The sequence below is a fragment of the Pogona vitticeps genome, chromosome 3, assembly GCF_051106095.1.
Source record: "Pogona vitticeps strain Pit_001003342236 chromosome 3, PviZW2.1, whole genome shotgun sequence".
Lineage (NCBI taxonomy): Eukaryota > Metazoa > Chordata > Lepidosauria > Squamata > Agamidae > Pogona > Pogona vitticeps.
This window is the reverse complement of record NC_135785.1, coordinates 116,652,287-116,670,279: the sequence shown is the minus strand read 5'-3', so window position 1 is coordinate 116,670,279 and position 17,993 is coordinate 116,652,287. Positions and strand designations below refer to the sequence as shown.

The window sequence follows — 17,993 nt, the reverse complement described above, 5'->3', positions numbered from 1 at the left end:
TTAGAATTACTTCTATGGATGCATGCAAAGGACGATTATTACACAAGTTGAGCATACTCCAGAGAATCAAACTAGAATCCAGGATGCAAACCACTACATCAGAATTCTTTCTATATGACTAGCATTAGATAATGCAGAAAACATAGGTTTCCAATATTCTAGCATTTCACCTATAGATAAGGTCCCTATAGTATCCTCTGTTTTCTAGATTGGACACAAATGAGTCCCCATTCCTTTTAATATGCCTTTTTCTCTTTCTCTTTTCTTTCTCTTTCTCTCTTATTTTATTTTACTGTATGTCCTTTCAATCAGTCCATTCTTCTCCTGTGTTAACTTTCAGGTTCCCCTTATTATTATAGTGCCACATCCCGGGGCTCCGCACCTCCCACTGCTGCCGCTGCCTATGACCGCCACTAGTTACCATGGAAACCACATGAAACTGCAGGGTGACAGCCTAGGCCTCCATATTGTACCTGTCTGATGAACATTCTGCACCACTTGGAAGGATGAAGAAAATCTCTCCATTTCCATCATCTACCCTTTTTACTCACCCTCATCTTTAAGACTACAGAACGTACTGGAATATCATGTATTTGCTACCACCAGATTGAAAACTTCATGTCCTTTGTAATTCAGCTAAGCGACTTCATTAGATGATGGCAAAAGCAGGCCTGTGGCCAGTAATCCTACTACTATTGTTGCTAATGGCATGGCAATACTTCAGACTGCCCCACATGAATTGTTCTTTGGTTCTGTGGCCTTCAATTCTTTTCACCTGAGGCTTCCCGAACCTCTAACAGAGAGAGGAATGTGAGCAATACGGCCTGTGCTGTCCTCTTCTGATAGCGGTATGGACTGGAACTAGAAAAGAACAAGGCTGCATACAACTCATTGTTCTCCAGTAATGCTGTATTGTAAAAACACCTCCAAATGATGGACAACAATTTTCAAAAGCTGGGGAGAACTGTCTGGTTCAGTGTGGTAGAGGAGGAAAGACCATGGTCATTCTCCCCGAGTTCCACAAGGGTTTCTCTTTGACCCATTCTGTCCCTTGTCTCCATAGGTTGGTTGAAGCAATTAGGACTTCTTTCCTCACTGTTCCACATGTGGATTGACGGCATCCATCCAGTATGTCATAATCTTGCAGGCTGAAGTTTGGCAGCGTATCACATATATAATATAGAGTCGAGTCAGACAGGAGGCTGGAGTGATGTCAACTACCCAAATGGCAAAATGAAGAACTATATAAATAGATATATAAATATAACTGTTTTTGATGCTTTGTCCAGAACATCTGTAAAAAGGATAAAAAAAATGAACAAATCCACAGTTTTCTAAAAAGCAAGAAGTTATGGTAAAACTAAACTGAAATGTCACCCCAACCTGAATGGCAGACATGTTCCTCTGAAGAATAATTCTCCCCTTTCATTCCAAGATGTCCTTCTCTTCTTGTTATGTACTGGAATGTACATGTGGGGCAGACAGGAGTGCCAGTGCATTTTGTGGGAAGTAGTCCATTCAATATACTGTGCAACTATGATAAGAAGTAGGAAGAAAAAACAAAATTATTACCCAAAATTATTGCACATCTGCAACAGTTGTATTCTCATTGCAAAAGAGTTATAACCTGTTGCAGAGGAGGAAAGGGCATATTTTGGCAGCTGGTACTGAACCAAAACCATTTATTGGTTCTCTTGCCTTCAGCTTCTGCCATGCATTTGACTATATAGGGATTGGATGAAGGTTTGGGGGTTCTCTTCTCTCAGTGGAGCTGCAGTATTCTGAAATAAGTAACACAAGGGGGCGGTGGGGGTGGGGAGAAAAGTTTACTTCCTGAACTTCATGGTTGCTCATACATTTTAGCCAAGTCTTAACAACAGCCAGCATAGTAAATTCCTTGTTCTTGGGGCCATTCATTTCCTTGTTTTTGCATGCATAAAAACTGAGCAGAATTTGGCTTCCTACAATTTTCACCTGCTTTTTAAAATAGCTAATTACTTGTCCTTGTGGACGCATAGAAGAAAACGTACCTGCAATATTCTGCAGAAGCTTTTTGTTTGAGAGGGATGGAATCTTTGTGCCCTCCGTTACTGGTTGTCCTAGGGTACACATTTTTGGCCTCAAGGGCCACAACCAATGTCCCCTGGGAGTCATACATGTGTGTACATACTCTTGTGTGTGTCTGCATACTCTTTACACACTTATAAAACACATGTACCCTCTCTCTGTCTCCTGCTCTGCACATTCTTTGCATAGAGTGGCAAAGCTTTAAACTTCTATGTCCTACCCCTTGATTTCTAGGGTTCTCTGGGAATTGGTGGATTCCACCTAGATTGTCAGTAGAATGGCTAATTTTATGCTGGAGCTGCTAGCAAAGGGAAATACAGCAATCTGAAGAAGTAGGATTGATGGGGTTTGGGTGAGGCTCTTCCATCCCCACCCATGTTCACAAAGATCTTTGTTCCTGTTAATTATATGTAGTGGGAAAACTGTCATCTCGGAACCTAGGAGCAACTTCTCAGCAGCAGGAAAAAAGTCAATGGGGCCCCTTCAGCTTTGGGGGCCCTACAGGGAGTGTTTGAGGAGCAAGGGCAGTGCGCCTCAGTTCTAATCTTTGATTATGTTATTCACTTCAGTTCTGTAACCAGCCTCTTCTCACAATACTGTGAGATACCCGATTCTTAAAATATTGTAATTAATGCAAATTCTCAAATGCGAGGGTTAAAATAAATGAGGAGAGTGCAAATTGATGCAAAGCAGGCATATATGCATTAATTTTGTTTGCTTGCTTTTTTTTCCTTTTTTAGTTCCAGTATCCCTTCCAGTTAGAATACTCCCAAAGCAGAGTTTATAAGGATGCTCAAGCCTCTGGGAGAAAGGAATCTTGCCAATTCTGTCTCCCCTTGCAGGCCCCAGATGCAATTCTTATGCTGCTCTGGAGGGTCTCCCAACCTCGTGGAGCTGATTTCCATGCACAGGACAGTGGACTGCAGAGGCAGGATATATAGGTGAAGAGTACCCTCTTCTTACCAGTAGAAATGCATTGCTGCATCAGAAGCATTCTGTGGACAAAAGGAGCTTTTCCGTCCACATTATTTTACATCAGGAATTTGGACCAGGGGAGGGAGAGTCTGTTTAAATAAGATAGCAGGAAAGAATTGTCTCCACTGAAAATAAGCAAATACTTCTTCTAGGTTAACATCTCAAAAATCAGAGGAGGAACAAGCATTGAGGAAGACAAAATATCCTTGTTGCATCCTTCCTGTGTACATGTTGACTGCGCCATGAGCCAGAGTGTGAACGTACTTACAAGCAAGTAAAATACATTTTTACACCACCACCCCTTTGTCTCTTCTAAAAATTGCCAATATTATGTGGAAATAAATCATTGCATTTGGGTGGCATCCTTTGGCGTTACAGGCCTCTTCCATAGGATTTTCAAAGCATGTTAATAGCCAGGAGTCCCATGACACCTTTCCATTTTTATGCTTAATGTGTTTACTGAGCACCTTTCTGTTGATTCAGTGGTTATTTGCTAGGATTCAATTAATTGTTTTCTTGAGTCAAGGAAGCTCACAAGAACAACTTGGGTTCCAACTCTGCCAGGGATTGTATATTCACATCTGCATATATATGCCATTCTCAGCCCCAAATTTTAAGGACAAAGTAGGGATATCCTTGTGTAAATATACCTGCTGTTTTATCTCTTCCCAGGCATGCTATTGGGTGACCAAATACCATTTGTGTCACCTTTTAAATCTAAAATCCAGTTTTCTTCAAAGTTCTAAGAAAATTCTAAGAAACAAAAGCACTCCTTATGCGTATACTTAAAACTGTTGAAGAAAACAATACTTTTAACTGCCCATTGACTAGCCTTAAATGTGATTTACCCAAATGTCTGGCAAGAAAAATAGGTGGTTTAAGCACACTGGAAATTGTTTAGATTGTAACATACTCTTGAAATGCAGGATACTTGATTGCCCAGCACTGGCTATCCCAGAAAACAGGGAATAACGTAATATTGGCATATCTTAGTTGCTTAAAATCCACTGGTCCAGAAAAACACAAATAAAGGAAAGAACCACTGACAGAAGTCTGACCTTTCATTCCTGATCTTTCACTTAGACTAATAAAAAAGAAGGGAAATAGATATCACTCTATCACTGTTCGTTTAACTTGAATGCCCGCTAACATACATACATACTATTACAAAAAATTTTAATTGGTCTACAATGTAAAGCAAGCAAGAAGTTCCACTCAGAACATCCTATGCAAAGGACCAGGTGGTGCCTTGGTCTTTTTCCTCAGCTGTTTGTAAGAGCCTCTGCAGATGTATGCATTACATTTGCCAAAGAATGTATTGTGTCGGCCCCTGGCTTCTTTTTTCCCATTATGGTTGGTGGGTTGCATTGTAAAACAGTATTATAGTTAAGTTTAGTAACTTACATGGGGATCTATGTGATGATATTATACATAAGACAAGCATCAATCTTCATGCATATCCCATTGTTCTGGACTATGCAGAAAATGCAAAGATTCTATCAATTATTTAATATTTTGTTATTTGCTGGGTGGGGAGGGTTACTACTTTGTAGGGTGATGATGTGTGTAATGTGAAGGCAGTTCCTCTTGTATATAAGCCCATTCTGCATCTTTATCATGCTAGTGATTGAAACAGACTCACCTCATCGTGTAGATAAGGAACACACTGTCTGTACTGTTCAAAGAAAGAAAGAAAGAAAGCTCTGTGTTCAATAAAGCACAGGACAAATTCAAAATCTGTGGAAGAACCACACCTGATGAGGCCTTTTCCTGGCAGCTTCAAGCAGTCTCCAAAGTGGTTCATCACATCTTTAAAAAAAAAATTAGAACAAAAAAGTAAAAATGCAGGGAAAAATCACTCTCTCTCTCTCTCTCTCTCTCTCTCTCTCTCTCTCTCACACACACACACACACACACACACACACAGCACAACAACAACAACAACAAAAACTCTATGCAAAAGGGAATGACAAAAAAATTGATGGGTTTTTTAGCTTCTCCACCCATGTGTGCAGATTCCTCTACTTTGACTACCTTGATTCTTCTCCATTGTTCTTCCTTTGGTGTTGCTTCTCCTGCACACAGGATTGTCTGACTGAAAACACAAGTAGGTGGACTCAAGACTTGGATTTTGGGTTCCCCTCCTCCCCTTGCCTTTATTTGGACATGCCATGACTTCCCTCCTTGTGTTTATGTTTCCCCTACCTGTGCAAGGGGAGTGGGAATAATAAAAACAAGAAACACCCTTACCTGGTGGGGTGTTGTGATTCTTTGCTCATTAATTTTATTTGCATACCCTGGGGGATAAATGGGGGGGATCTAATTATTTACCATGCTTTTCTCTTTTATTCTCCTTTCTATATCCTGTCATCTTGTTTGCCTCTTTCTTTTTTCTGGCCCCTTCTTCTGCATTTCCTCTACAGCCTATTATATTGCTAAAGTTTTGTGTGTGTTTTTTGAAAAAAGGACTTATGTAAGAAGGACAAAAATTAATATATTTCCTTTCCCATGTTAGAGAAAAGTAGCATAGACTCTTGCCATTGGCATGGTACACAAGGGGGAAAAATACTGCTGCTTTGACCCCCTTAATACTGATCAACCAATCATCTTTTTATAGCCCAGTTTTTAAAAAGGATGTAGAAAGGGATGCAGAAGATTTCTGTTATAAATGGGCTGTGTAAAGCCTGTGTAAAAGAGGAGCCCTTAAGGGGAAAGACAAATGAACACTTAATCTATTGTTGAGATCTCCTTCAAAATGGTCAAAACCCTAATCAGAAACATAAATGAAAAAAACCCAATCATAGAAGGTGAAACTGGAAATAATTTTCTATATGCAGTGGCATTCATGCCGTTTTAGATTTTTGGCATGTCTAACATGGTCTGACGTAACATGGTTATGTTAGTATGTGACATGAGTTGCAAAACAGCACATTAATATGGGGCAGAAGATGGGCAGATGACAGGCTGGAATAAAAGGAGGGAGAAGTAGTTAAAGCAGGAATGGAAAGCTTTTTCAATGTCAAAGCCTGCATTCCCTCATGGATTATCTGCTGGGGGAACACAAGGCAATAATGGGTAAGTGATAAATATTAAGAGACAACATTGCTCTGAGAATCCCTTGTATCCTAGTGTTTGTTAGACTAATTTCTGCCTTCCTCCAAGGAGCTGAAGGCATTGTATACATTTCTCTCCCTCCCCGCTGCCCCCCACACGTACTTCATTTTATCTTCACAGTCCTGTTGAGCAGGTCAGGCTGGGAGATCATGAGTATGCAAGATCACCCACTGACTTTTGTGGCGGAGCCAAGATTTGTGTCAGGGTCTCCACAATCCTAGTCAAGCAAGCAATATGACATCACACTTACGTTCAGTCAGGATTATTTTCTGTAGACAATTCAAGAGGGATAGGGTAATAAATCCCCAACTCACAAAGCAAGGTGTGTATATAGAAACAACATTAATCACTGAAAAGAACTGTCTCAAAATGTTATTAATTCTTCAGCTGAAAGACTTGGCTAAATCAAAAACATCTTGATGTGATGTCAGAAAATCTAGAAGTCTGGAGAATAGATTTGTCTCCTTGAAGTAGGTATGGGGGGCAATATGAAAAAAAATGTCCTATTTCTCTTCACCCTCTTCACAGCTGTAGGCACTAGAGTACAGAGTATAGAGTAATTTTTATTTCCAGATTTAACATTAATGGGGGAGCACATAGAGATGAAGGTGTTTTCCATAAATTATACAATGTCTAAGCTCTTTAGAGCATCAGGACTTTGACTTATGGCTGAATACCAATATTTGAGTGTAAATAGATGAATGTGCTCCGGAGATGTTCTGAGGTAGACATGGATCCCAGCCTAGTAGCTCAATGGCTTTTGCATTGGTAAAAATCATCATCATCATCATCTTAGAACTACAAAGCTGTAAAGAAACCCTATGGATCATCAAGTCCAGTCAAGGAAGCCCTTTAGGGAATTGAATTCCCAGCCTCCTAAACCACTGAGCTATCCAGCAGTTCATGAAATAGAACTGAACACTGTATAACCAGCATCTCCACAGTTCCAGGTTATCATTCATAATAGTCCCCTATTGATGTTAAAGAATCACATTTGTAGTGGTAGTACCCACCCGTGATGATTTCCAGGAGGTTTTTCCCTTAGAACCGTCCCCTACATATGGCTAACAAAGGGGAGCTGTCTTTTCTGTAAATCCCACCAAGTCCTTCTGCCAATTTAACAGAAGCCAATGGTCTGTTGGATCAAAGGCACAGCAAGGTACAATAAAATCAACAGAGAATTATTGTCCCTGACAAATTCTAGGGAAAAGGTCTTCGTCTGAGACCACCAAAGCTCTTGCAGTCCTAGTATTAAGCTGAAAATCAAACTGATGTACACTAAAGGACGCATGTGCCATTCAGAATGCGAGTATTTGAACTACAGCTACACAATCCATCCATTTTTGTAATAAATGAGCATTAGAGATGAGCCAATAGATGAATAATCCAGTTTCTTACAAGTTTCAATAAGCTTGTAGGCCAGTTCAGCAGCTTTCACTAAGAAGTGAGATATTACTTGAATGTATAAAGAATCTGAAATGGAAGTGGGGCCACCTGCACTGGTCTCCATCCTATATTAATACTGGAAGAAGTAAACAAATGAAACTAGAAAAAGCAAACAGATTAGGGGCTCTCAGTAACCCTTCAGGTTCAACTTGGACTGTGTCATCTAATGTATGCCATACAACTGGGAAAGTATGGTGCAAAAATATGTTCAAGTGCTCTAGGTGGCTCAATGCAGGATGATTTAACAAAAAGCAGAATATATGCTTAACCAGCTGAAAACCTGTGCTGGATGTCATATTACTTCAGAGCTTCTTGTGCAAATACAGTGGCAGTGAGGCCTGCTTTGCTACATTAGGGCCACAAGGCAGACCTTGTAGGAGCCTCTGCAGTATTTGATCAAATCTGGTTCAGGATTTCTGTTACTTGCATTATAAACTTTTTCCACATCACCAGAAGTATCATAAACCAAAGAGCAGCAGCCTGGCAGACACTGAGAAAGAACACACACAAGCAACCACTGTAAGATCAGGCTTTCATTCCAGAGAGCATTTAAGCAACCCATAGTAGCAGTCACTAGCAGCAATGGCCAATTCCAGTGAGATCTTGACCTTAGTCTTCAGCACTTTGAAAAAACTGTTCACACAAGCCGAAGTATTGAAACTAGGGCTGTCAATGTTTTTTTTTTTTTAGTTGATTAGGCACTTCATTGTACACCAATCGATTCATGAACCAGTTCAAGAACCAAGAAAATATATGTAAATAGTCCACTACATGCTCTTTTACTAATGAGCCTTTTGATTGCATGATGCTAAAAAAAATCCTTTATTATTTGGGACAGTGTTTTAAACATAATGTGCACAAAAATCTGCCAGGAGTTTCTTATACACATGTTGGCTTGACTCCCATTTGATTCACCGGACTCTTAACAGAAGTTCCATTTGAATTTTGCCATTAATTACATGTATGCGTGCATTGATTAAAGCATTCAGCATTAATTTCCACTCTGCTTCTTCTTGTTTATGGGGATCTTCATCCCTTCTCTTATTAACTACAACTGTTGCAATGCTGTTAAGTACTGGCTTCCCTCAGCCACCTTTTGTCACTACTTGTTAGGTGCCTGCTTCTCATTACCTGCCTCCTGCTTCATCCACCCTTTCAATCAGGCACTGTTGAGCAGTACTTCATGCATTGGCCCAGCCAAGCACTAACATCCCACACAGTGCCAGTGGGTGGAACAGGTGGTATGCACATGCTGTGAGCTACCTATGAGGATCAAGTGGCTGAATATAAATATAAAAAATGTAAATAAAAACGGCAGCCACATGGCAAAGGCTTTCTTTGAGATAACACAGGATCTGGACAAGCATCCACTAATCAACATCACAACTGAGTCAGGCATCAGAAAAGAAATAAGTTCTGCAATCTGGGATCTAGGTGGGGCTTGCAGAATCCATACCTCCTAACCATAGAGTCAAAATCATCATAAGGAAGCTTCAGTGCAATCTGAAGTCCTAAGTGTGGCTCAGAGAAGGAACAGGGTCGGCTCTGCCTGTGGAAGTTCTGCAGTGGCCAAAAGGACCTCCGGCCACCCTGAGGAGCCATAAAGGAGCTGAACGTGCCACCGAAAAAGCACAAACACTCTCAAGAGGCTGCACCCCTCCCCCCAAGCTTCCCATCCAAATGCTCAAAATCATCATATAAGAACGCTTGCAGACAGGTATGAAAGAAAGAAGGGCACTACAGGCCGTGCAGAACATTCAAAAGCAGACAGTGATGGTCATGAAGGCAAGGTGGGGGAGCTCAGCCAAAGCAGAGAGACAGCCCGCTGGGGCAAGAGGCACACAGGCTCTCCCTCTTTCGCAATAAGCAGCTGGGACTAAAAAAACCAGGAAAAGGACAGATGGCGGCCTATGCTTTGCACGTGGGAAGGAGCAGGCACAAGGCACCTGCCAAACAGCCACCATGGAGGGGGCCAAGAAAGGATCCCAACATGTGATGGAAGGAAGGAGGAGACAGGAGGGGTTTGTGAATGACCTGGAGGAAGAGGGAAGAAGGGAGCCACCATGAATATGCATTACGGTGGCCGCTTAGACATGACCCTCAAAGAGGACAAGCATTTTCCTGAAACAAGACACTGATGTGCATAAAACTGCAGATGCTAATTTTTATGTTTGGATGCAACATTAAAAGTTAAACAGATTTATAATACATTCCACCCCAGTGAGGAAAGACTGTGGCTAGGTGCCCTGTGAACCTGCTGTCCAGAAGCTAACCATGGGCAGGCTGATTCAAAGACCCTGATCACCATCATTACGCTGGATTATCACTGGACAGCCCTTCCTGAGAGGACTGTCATCTTGTAATCCCTCCAGCAGAGGAGCGTCCTCTGTAAAAAGAAGCCATGTGTCTACCCAATGGGAGATTGGGCCAAGAATGGCACAGTTTGTTAAAAAATAAATACTATGAGATACACCTGCTCATCCCAGAAGCTGGAATAAAAAGCTCCATCAAGGCAGAAACACCGGAGGTGCTACAGACGACACCTTGTGCCCCTCCTGAGGCTCTTTAACAGTCGCCACAACAGGGCCTCTGAGCTATCATAAACAGAGGCCAAGGTATCCAGCAGTACCCTAGGCCTCGATTATTACTTTGGAAAGAGCAGCCCTAGGCTAATGGCCACGTGGGAGGTTAGGAACTCATGGGAATCTCAGCCACTAGGATGCTTGGGAACCCCCCAGCCCAATACAACTTACTAATAGAGCTATATTTTAAGGATATGGCCTGAAGTTTTGTCTTCACATGGCAGACCACAGTCCCCAGGCTGGTCCGTGGCAGCTCTTCTAAAATACTCAAACCAGTGACCCAGCTGGTTAAGGTGGTAATTCAGGGACCTGGCATTACTGATTCAATGACCTTGATATAACAGTATCATATTCTTCTTTATTATTCTCGAGGTCCATGGTCTGGTCTTTATGGAGCTGCTAGTTTTGCTTTGGGGCATGAAGCTTTCTGAAACCTCATCTTATGTGACAGGTTAAAGAAAGGCTAGCTAGTGACACTCTCAGGCCTAGAAATGTACTTTAAAAAATAAAATAAAATTAAGGCTCAAAATGAGATCACACAGGGGACCTTAAAGCTATTCCTACTGGTCAGGAGCAGCATGCCCAGTGTTTCTTACAACCATTCCCTGGAAAATGGTGCCTTCCAGCATCTTCTAGGGGGGATGGTAAAATTGCTTCTCTAGGATGATGAGGCAAGGGAGAGGCATTCTCTGCTCCTTGTGTCTTCTGCCTTCTCTCTTCCCTCTTTTCTCACTGAAGCTTAGCTGATTCCAAATCACTTTTCTGCCTATTACAGTATTTGTTTCATGCTCCCCTGCAAAGTGTCAGATGCTGATGAACCATCAACCCTGAACTGTCATTTGTATTTGTCATCCCCTCTTTAAAAAAATAAGGTAGAGCTGATACATCTGCCTTGGCATGTTCTCCTAAGGAATTCCCCATGGTAAAATTAGTGCATTTAGATGGAAAGTTCTGTGTCACTCCCATGTCTAAATTGGCAGATCTGGCTCTTTTGCAAAAAATCAACAAACTGTGAACTTTGAGGCAACTGCCAATCAAGTGCATCTTTTGCAAGCAAAACTGGATGACAGGAATAGTGGAAGGGACTCCTCTGATTGGTTCTTCTCATTTGGGTAAATCATGGGACACCTGCCATTCTCTCATAGCACAGCCCTCTGAGCAGAGGGACCATCTGAACAGAACAGCAGGGCCACTGTAGACAAGAGGCTGCTTCTGCATCAAGAAGATGTGCGCCCTTAAAGGGGAATAACAGATTGAACAGGAGTTTGCCTCAATCTGGATTTGGCAAATCAGCTTGATTTTGTTTTGTAATCTGTCCGTTGGACAGTGTTTGTTTGTTTAATTTTTATGCTGTCTTTCTCCCAGAGAGAGGGCACATAATAAAAACCAAATTAAATATAGATAGCAAGGCTTTGTCTGCATGTTTAATGCCTCAAGCACTACGCTGAAAGGACTGCATGTGTAGAGGGATGATGTCTTAAGATGCATTAGCCTTGGCATGTGATCCAGCCTTGAGTCCTCCTTGGATTTAAAAAGATTGTGGGAGGAAGAAGACATAGATGTCAGAGTTATTTGTACACAGTAGGCAGCCTAGCCCATTTCTCTTCTAACATAATTCTAGGCCCTGAGTTCAGGCATCTTTTTCAAAATAGCCTCATGGCCTAAGGGACGCATAGGAAGGCATGGCCCACAACAGCATAGCTGTGGTCATAGAGCCAAACTGCAACCATAGTGCTATGGACTGAGAGGAGACTGATCCAGAAAAGAGTGGGAAGCAGCCCAGGAATGAGGACCACAGACTCTACAAGGTGACCTTCACAGCCTTTTGGCAGTATATGAAGACACTCTGCTTCACAGAGTGGGTAGGTGGATGGATGGGTAAGTGCAGGTATGAGTGTCTATGTAGTTTCTCCCTCTTGTGCCAATCCATTTCTTGTCTTTGTCTTCTACACCATCTTCTTCTTTGTCTTCTACACACCATCTTATTCTGACTAATCCCACAGAAATTGTGTTGAACTGACAACAAAATGGCATTTCCCCTGTTCTCTAACAGAGCCAGCTGGATAGCTCACAAGATTGGAGGCAGGGGTTGGGGATTCAATTGCCCATTGTGTCTGCCAGGAGAAGAGCCAAACCATACTGTTTGAACAAGCTGCACAATCTTAAAGCACCACCAGAAGGAAAGACTGGTAGGCTCTGAGTATTTTTTTTTTCATAGAAAACCCTAGGAAGGTGTCACCAGAAATTGGAAATGACCTGATGTCACATAATCATGGAAGCCGGTGTTGTGTCAGACTGGGACGCTGCAGACCTGGTTTTAAAAACCCGCTCAGCTATGGAAAGTCACTGGAGTTGGCAGCAATGGTATACCACTCATTGACTATCTCATATGCTTCAAAAACCTATTACTGTTGCTACAAGTCAGAAGCAACTTGACAACACATAAAACACACATTTTTGGATAAGGAAACTGCCCCTTCTTTCTGGGATCTGAAGAGCTTTTGTAGAAAGCCAAAAGCCTGGGCTTCGTTAACAAGTCTGACTGTATAGACACAGAACTTTGAAGAAACAATATGGTTATCAAGGTGGAAAATGTTGTAGTAGCAAGAAATACACATTTCCCCTCACATGCAATGCTTGCAAACACTAAGCTGATTCTAAAACAAACTAGGAATTTTGCACATCTTTAGTTTCCTCCTTCTTCCATATAGTACTACTAGTTAGCACTACTGTCCATGTCAGTCTGAAGTAGGCTAAACAGTCCTCTCACTTGTGCACACAAAATATGCTCTTCAAACCTGTGTATACATAGTGGCAGTAAGACTACAACAGCTCTGACAGAGATCTATGGACTTACTGGACACATAGAATGGTAACTACTTGATGGATGGGGACTTGTCATGGGACCCACTGTCAAATCAGACTTATGTTGCACCGGTGACTCAACTCAGACTCAGCTCAGTGTCAACTTTGTCCCCCCCCCCCCCAAGTAACTTGTGACTCAGAACCCACCCAACTCCTCCTTTTTTTTCTGGGAAAAAAGCTTGTTTCAGGACTTGGTACCAAAGACTCAGACTTGGTACCAAAGACTCGGAACTTGGATCCAAAGACTTGCCAACATCCCTGATTGATGGACCATACTGAAACATTGCTAACCAAAGGTTCTTTGACAACTTAGGGGGGGAAAATGACAGATGGGATGCCAGAAGGTTCTGCCCTCAGCCCTTTGTTTAACATTTTTATGAATTATTCAGATAAAGGAGCACAAAGAATGTTCATCAAATCTTCAGGTCACACTAAACTGAATAGGACAGCTAACATTTTAGATAGAGAGAATGAGGACTTAATGGGATCTTTCAGAGGATGGAGAATTGGGCAAAAACTAACAAATCAATTTCAACAGAGATAAACTTAAAATTCTGCATGAATAACATCTAGTTTGACAGCAATGCATAAGAAGTTGGTCCAGGATTTTAGCGGACCACAAACTAAACAGAGTCAGCAAGGCAAAGTAATGGGTCAACAGCCTGGTGCAATTCTACGCTGCACTGACAACCATATAGAGGGTGGAGGTGACATGGAGTTTTGCTTTATTTTTTCTTTAATGGAACTTCTCATGGAGAGGGTGTCCAGAGGAGGGTGGGAAAAACAGTGAGCACCCAGGAGCCAATCCAGTGAGGGAAAGGGAAAGAACTTCAAGAATTATGTTACAAATGATGCTAAGCAGTAGGATATGATCACAGAAGATGGATTTCTACCTATAGTATCATGAATAATGCAACTCTGAAATATCATCTCCCAGAAGCATTTAGGAGCTTCCAAACATACAGGAATTTCAAAGCTCCTTGGAGATCCTAGGGAAAGACTTCTTTTAAAAGAGGGGAAAACAACAAGGTTTTTAACACAAAGAGCACAATATAGTAATTTGCATCAAAAAAAATTAAAAGGAGTTATTGCAACTATATTAATAGTGATTTCAGTTCAGGTTTCTTAAGAGCTGACTACGTTTTAAAAGCTCAGAGCTTAGAATCAGAGGCTGGGAATTCTTCCAATGCTCAAGAGTTAATGCTTCCAGTTACACAAGTTTTCGAACCACTCAAATAGAACCACATTTGCCTTTAAGTATTTCTTAATACACTCTGTGCTAGCCCAGTATTTTATAGGAAACCTTCACAGCAGGTCACTTTGGGAACCCGTATAATCTATCTCCCTCGTGACTGTTGTGAAGACACAAAATAAAGCTGTAGGTAGCCCATCTTGAGGCTATCTGTTGAGAGGTAATGTTATGAAGTGGACGGATAGAGTGTTGAACTAGGACTCAGGAGATCTGAGTTCAAATCTCTGCTTGGCCATAGAAACTCACCAGAGGTGGCAGTGATAATACCACGCATTAAATATCTCACATACCTTGACTGTTAGGGTTACTGCAAGTCAGAAGCAGCTTGAGAACACCTAACAACAGTCCACCATGAGCTAAAGAGAAAGAAATCAAAATTAATTAATGTACCCAAACATATGCTGGGTGTAATGAGCACACACTTCCAAGCAGCAAGAATAGTTCAGGGCCACAGTTTGTTCAAGATCCTATTTCCTTAGAAGCTCGTTACTGGAAATTTATGGCATTTATGTGATATGAAGATATCTATATCCTCAATGAAACATGGGCATTCGCAGAATGAAGACTTCACTCATTATTTTGCTCCTCACTCCCTTGACCCTACCCATCATATATCTTGGAAAGCTTGCTGTGCCATAGGATTTTCTGTCGGAAAAATCAAGAATTGTTTCCTGCTTCCTTGTAGACCAAGCTCTAGGAGAGCCAGACTTCACACATAGAAGAAACTACATTGCTTCTTTTGTTCTTCCAATCCAGTCTAATCGCCTCCATAAAGCAAGACAGACAACTGGGTGGACACCCTTGAATGGGGGGATGAGGAGCCAGGTTTTGAGGCCTATGCTGGTTTGGTGCTTTCTGGACACCACCTTCCTCTGGCAGATTATGTTCCAGACTCTCTGAAGGATCTCAGGCTAGAAGAGCCTGACAAGGCCCCAAAGACTGAACTTAAGTTGCAGGGCACCCTGAAGGGAAACGTTATTGGGGGGGGCGGAGGTCATATTAATTGCTGCTTTAAAATTGTTTTTAATCTTAATATATGTTTAATTGTTTTTAATATGATTTTTAATGCTATTTATTTTATAGTTTTAGTTGTTGAGAACCACCTTGCATCCTCTATGGGGAGAAAAGTGGCATACAAATAAAATAAAATGACCCAAAATCAGTGCCACTGTCTGCACCAAGAGAGACACTTCCAGTGTCTGTGTCACTTGGCATGGGACATAAGAGGAGGGCAGCTAAGAGCATGCAAGCCTTCAGCCTGTTGTACATTGAACAATAGTGGAAACCCCATTACTGCATAGTGGGAGGGAATTTATTGGGGGAGCACTTTTGTAACTAGTTCCTAATAAATGTCTGTGTTTGTTGTTTGGATATTGGCTTTAGGTTTCCTGTTTTGTGATTGATGACACTGAGGTGTCCTTTGTGATCCCCATCCGCTTGAGGAGGCCGATCCCTTCACACCCACTTCTTTTGAAGTGCAACTCAATACACAGCGATTTATACAAAAATATGAAGGAAGGGGTAATGAAAGGCAAACAAAAATGCAGAAGGTCCATTATGGTGATGGCCAATCAGTGGTCATTAAGGGTTGTTAACAGACCTCACAGCAGTCAGATCTATGTCTTCAGGTTCTCCTCAATGTCATGGAGTGGGAAGGAGAAAATAATCGCTTGACAGCCTGTTGTCTTTTTAGTTTGACCAACCTTCCCACCCGCTTTTTGTTCTCTTCTTCTAAGCCTCCTAATCTCTATATATTCCTGGCACACGCATACACCACCCTGTCCATCTCCCTCCTCCCACCCACCAGCCCCTCTGGTACACAGCACTGTCAACCCAAACACATGATAAATTGCCCTGTCAAAACAATTCATTCAGGGACCAATTAATTCCACAGAAATGAACCGGGAACCATCAGTTGCTGAAAAACTCCAAGTGCAGAGAGCGAGAAGGCCTGCTTTGTAAGTGAGAAAGCCAAACGGGAAGAGAAGAAGGAGTGTGAGAGGGTAGGCTTGGGAAGTTAGTCTGACAGAAATTGGTCATTTAATGCTTAAGTGCACTGTAGACAGCCCCTGTCATAGCAGCCAGCATGGCAAGAACTCCCCCTGTGCTTTATTTATTAATTATATGCAACAGCAAGGGGGACACGTCACTGTCTCAGTGTGGACTCATCGCCTTTACTGCTCCTTGTCCCCAGCAAATGGAAGGCAAACAGAGGTTTCCAGATTTAAATGGAAGCTGAAGGCTTGTGCAAGCTCTCTCTGCCCTGCCCAGGGCTTGTGGGTGACTTGCAGAGGAACAGGTCACCAGAGTGTAAAGTTTAAATTGTCAATCAGTCCTCAAGTCTATTCCAGGCATTTTCTCACCCTTGGTTGTAAAGCTAGGAAGAGAAGGCAGTCTGAAGCATGGTCCCTGCACCAGTCACAGAACTCTATGTTGTGTTTTCGCTTTCTATATTTTAAGGAAAGAGAAGTGAAAGCACAGAATTAAATGGAAAAAAACAAAAGAGAGCAAATGCAAGTATAGCATCAATAGAATTCAGTGAAATCTGAATAATGTGCATCTCCCTTCGATGTAAAGAATTTAAATACCAAGCAGCAGGTCTAACTATAGTAATTGTATGTAATTTAGAAATTGGTATTCAGCTTTTAATCTACCCAGACACTCAGATTTTCTGCCTTCCTAGGGACAAAGGCAAACACAACTAGCAACAGATGAGTGTGGATTTCCTCCCTGCTGATATCCTAAAGCAGGTCATACCAGTGCATCAACTGGAAGTAAGTTCCTAGAAGTGGTCAACCAAATCATGCACTTTGTGCCTTCATTTGGGAGTCAGCAGAAGGTACGCACCCTGTACTCCATGCTGTTAATTGTATGCGTAAGGGTGATGGTCTGAACATAGCTGATTTCAAGTGACTATGCCATTATAGACCAAAGCCAGGTGAGATCTGGCTTACAGTAGAGATATGCTTTGAAATAATTTAGAGTCTAAAGTGAAGTGAAGTTATTTGTCTCCAGATTGATCCAAGGCAAAGTGAGTAAGCCTGAAGTGGTGATTTTTAAGGGTAGAAAAACTGGGGAGGGGGGGGATTAGAAGCAGTCATTGGGAAAACAAAAGCAATGCAGTAACAGAAGAACCAGGAAGCATAAAGAAGAAGAAGATTGACATCTTGTGCTACTGAAAACATAGAGGACTCCTAGAAATCCCAATCATGGAGCTCCTGGGAGGGAATGTCCTGGCTCTGTGAACAGTGGCTATTATGCAAGAGAAGCATGTTGGGGGCATAGAAATGTTGTTACTTGTATCACTTTAATTTTCAGGAGGTAAGGTGAGTGTGCATTGGAATTTTCTTCTTCCTTGCTTTTTAACAGCTGCAGAGCTCAATCCAATTGACTGAGTGTCTATGTGTGTGAAATTTGTGTCATGCAGGATTGGGATGCAGTAGATCCCAGTAGCATTAGAAGTATTTTAATAAAGTTTATTGTGGTCATATGACCCATGCAAGTACATAAAGACAGTGAAAACAAGAACAAGAAACCAATACAATCATCAGGCATCAGCAAACAATGCAACCCTTCTACATATTGCAGCCATGAAGACGTTAGCCACTTGAAAGTTCTGGTCTGACAGGCAACACGTGACCAGCCATTTATCTGAGCAACCTTGAAATTTGTGCAGCAGGGGTTGAATCAGA

General features: G+C 41.8%; 1 protein-coding gene and 1 long non-coding RNA gene across 12 annotated transcripts in view; one reads left to right on the top strand and one right to left on the bottom strand.

Moving 5' to 3' along the window:
• The window catches only part of PAX2 (paired box 2), a 160,033-nt gene extending 149,333 nt beyond the window's left edge, over nt 1–10,700 (top strand). For 7 of the 11 annotated variants that reach the window (XM_072994927.2, XM_072994925.2, XM_072994922.2 and 4 more), the window contains one exon: nt 360–10,700. In XM_072994927.2, the coding sequence (XP_072851028.1) occupies nt 360–481 (122 nt within the window). In that variant the 3' untranslated portion in view covers nt 482–10,700. Of the gene's footprint in view, nt 1–340 lie in introns of all 11 variants that reach the window. The other 4 variants (XM_072994931.2, XM_072994926.2, XM_072994929.2 and 1 more) reach the window with 1 other exon arrangement.
• On the bottom strand, nt 1,294–16,727 carry LOC144588374 (uncharacterized). The gene is made up of 3 exons (XR_013543902.1): nt 16,665–16,727; nt 14,592–14,657; nt 1,294–1,534 (listed from the first exon to the last, which is right to left on the bottom strand). It is a non-coding gene; the product is annotated as an uncharacterized LOC144588374 (long non-coding RNA).
• Between the last annotated feature and the right edge of the window lie 1,266 nt (nt 16,728–17,993).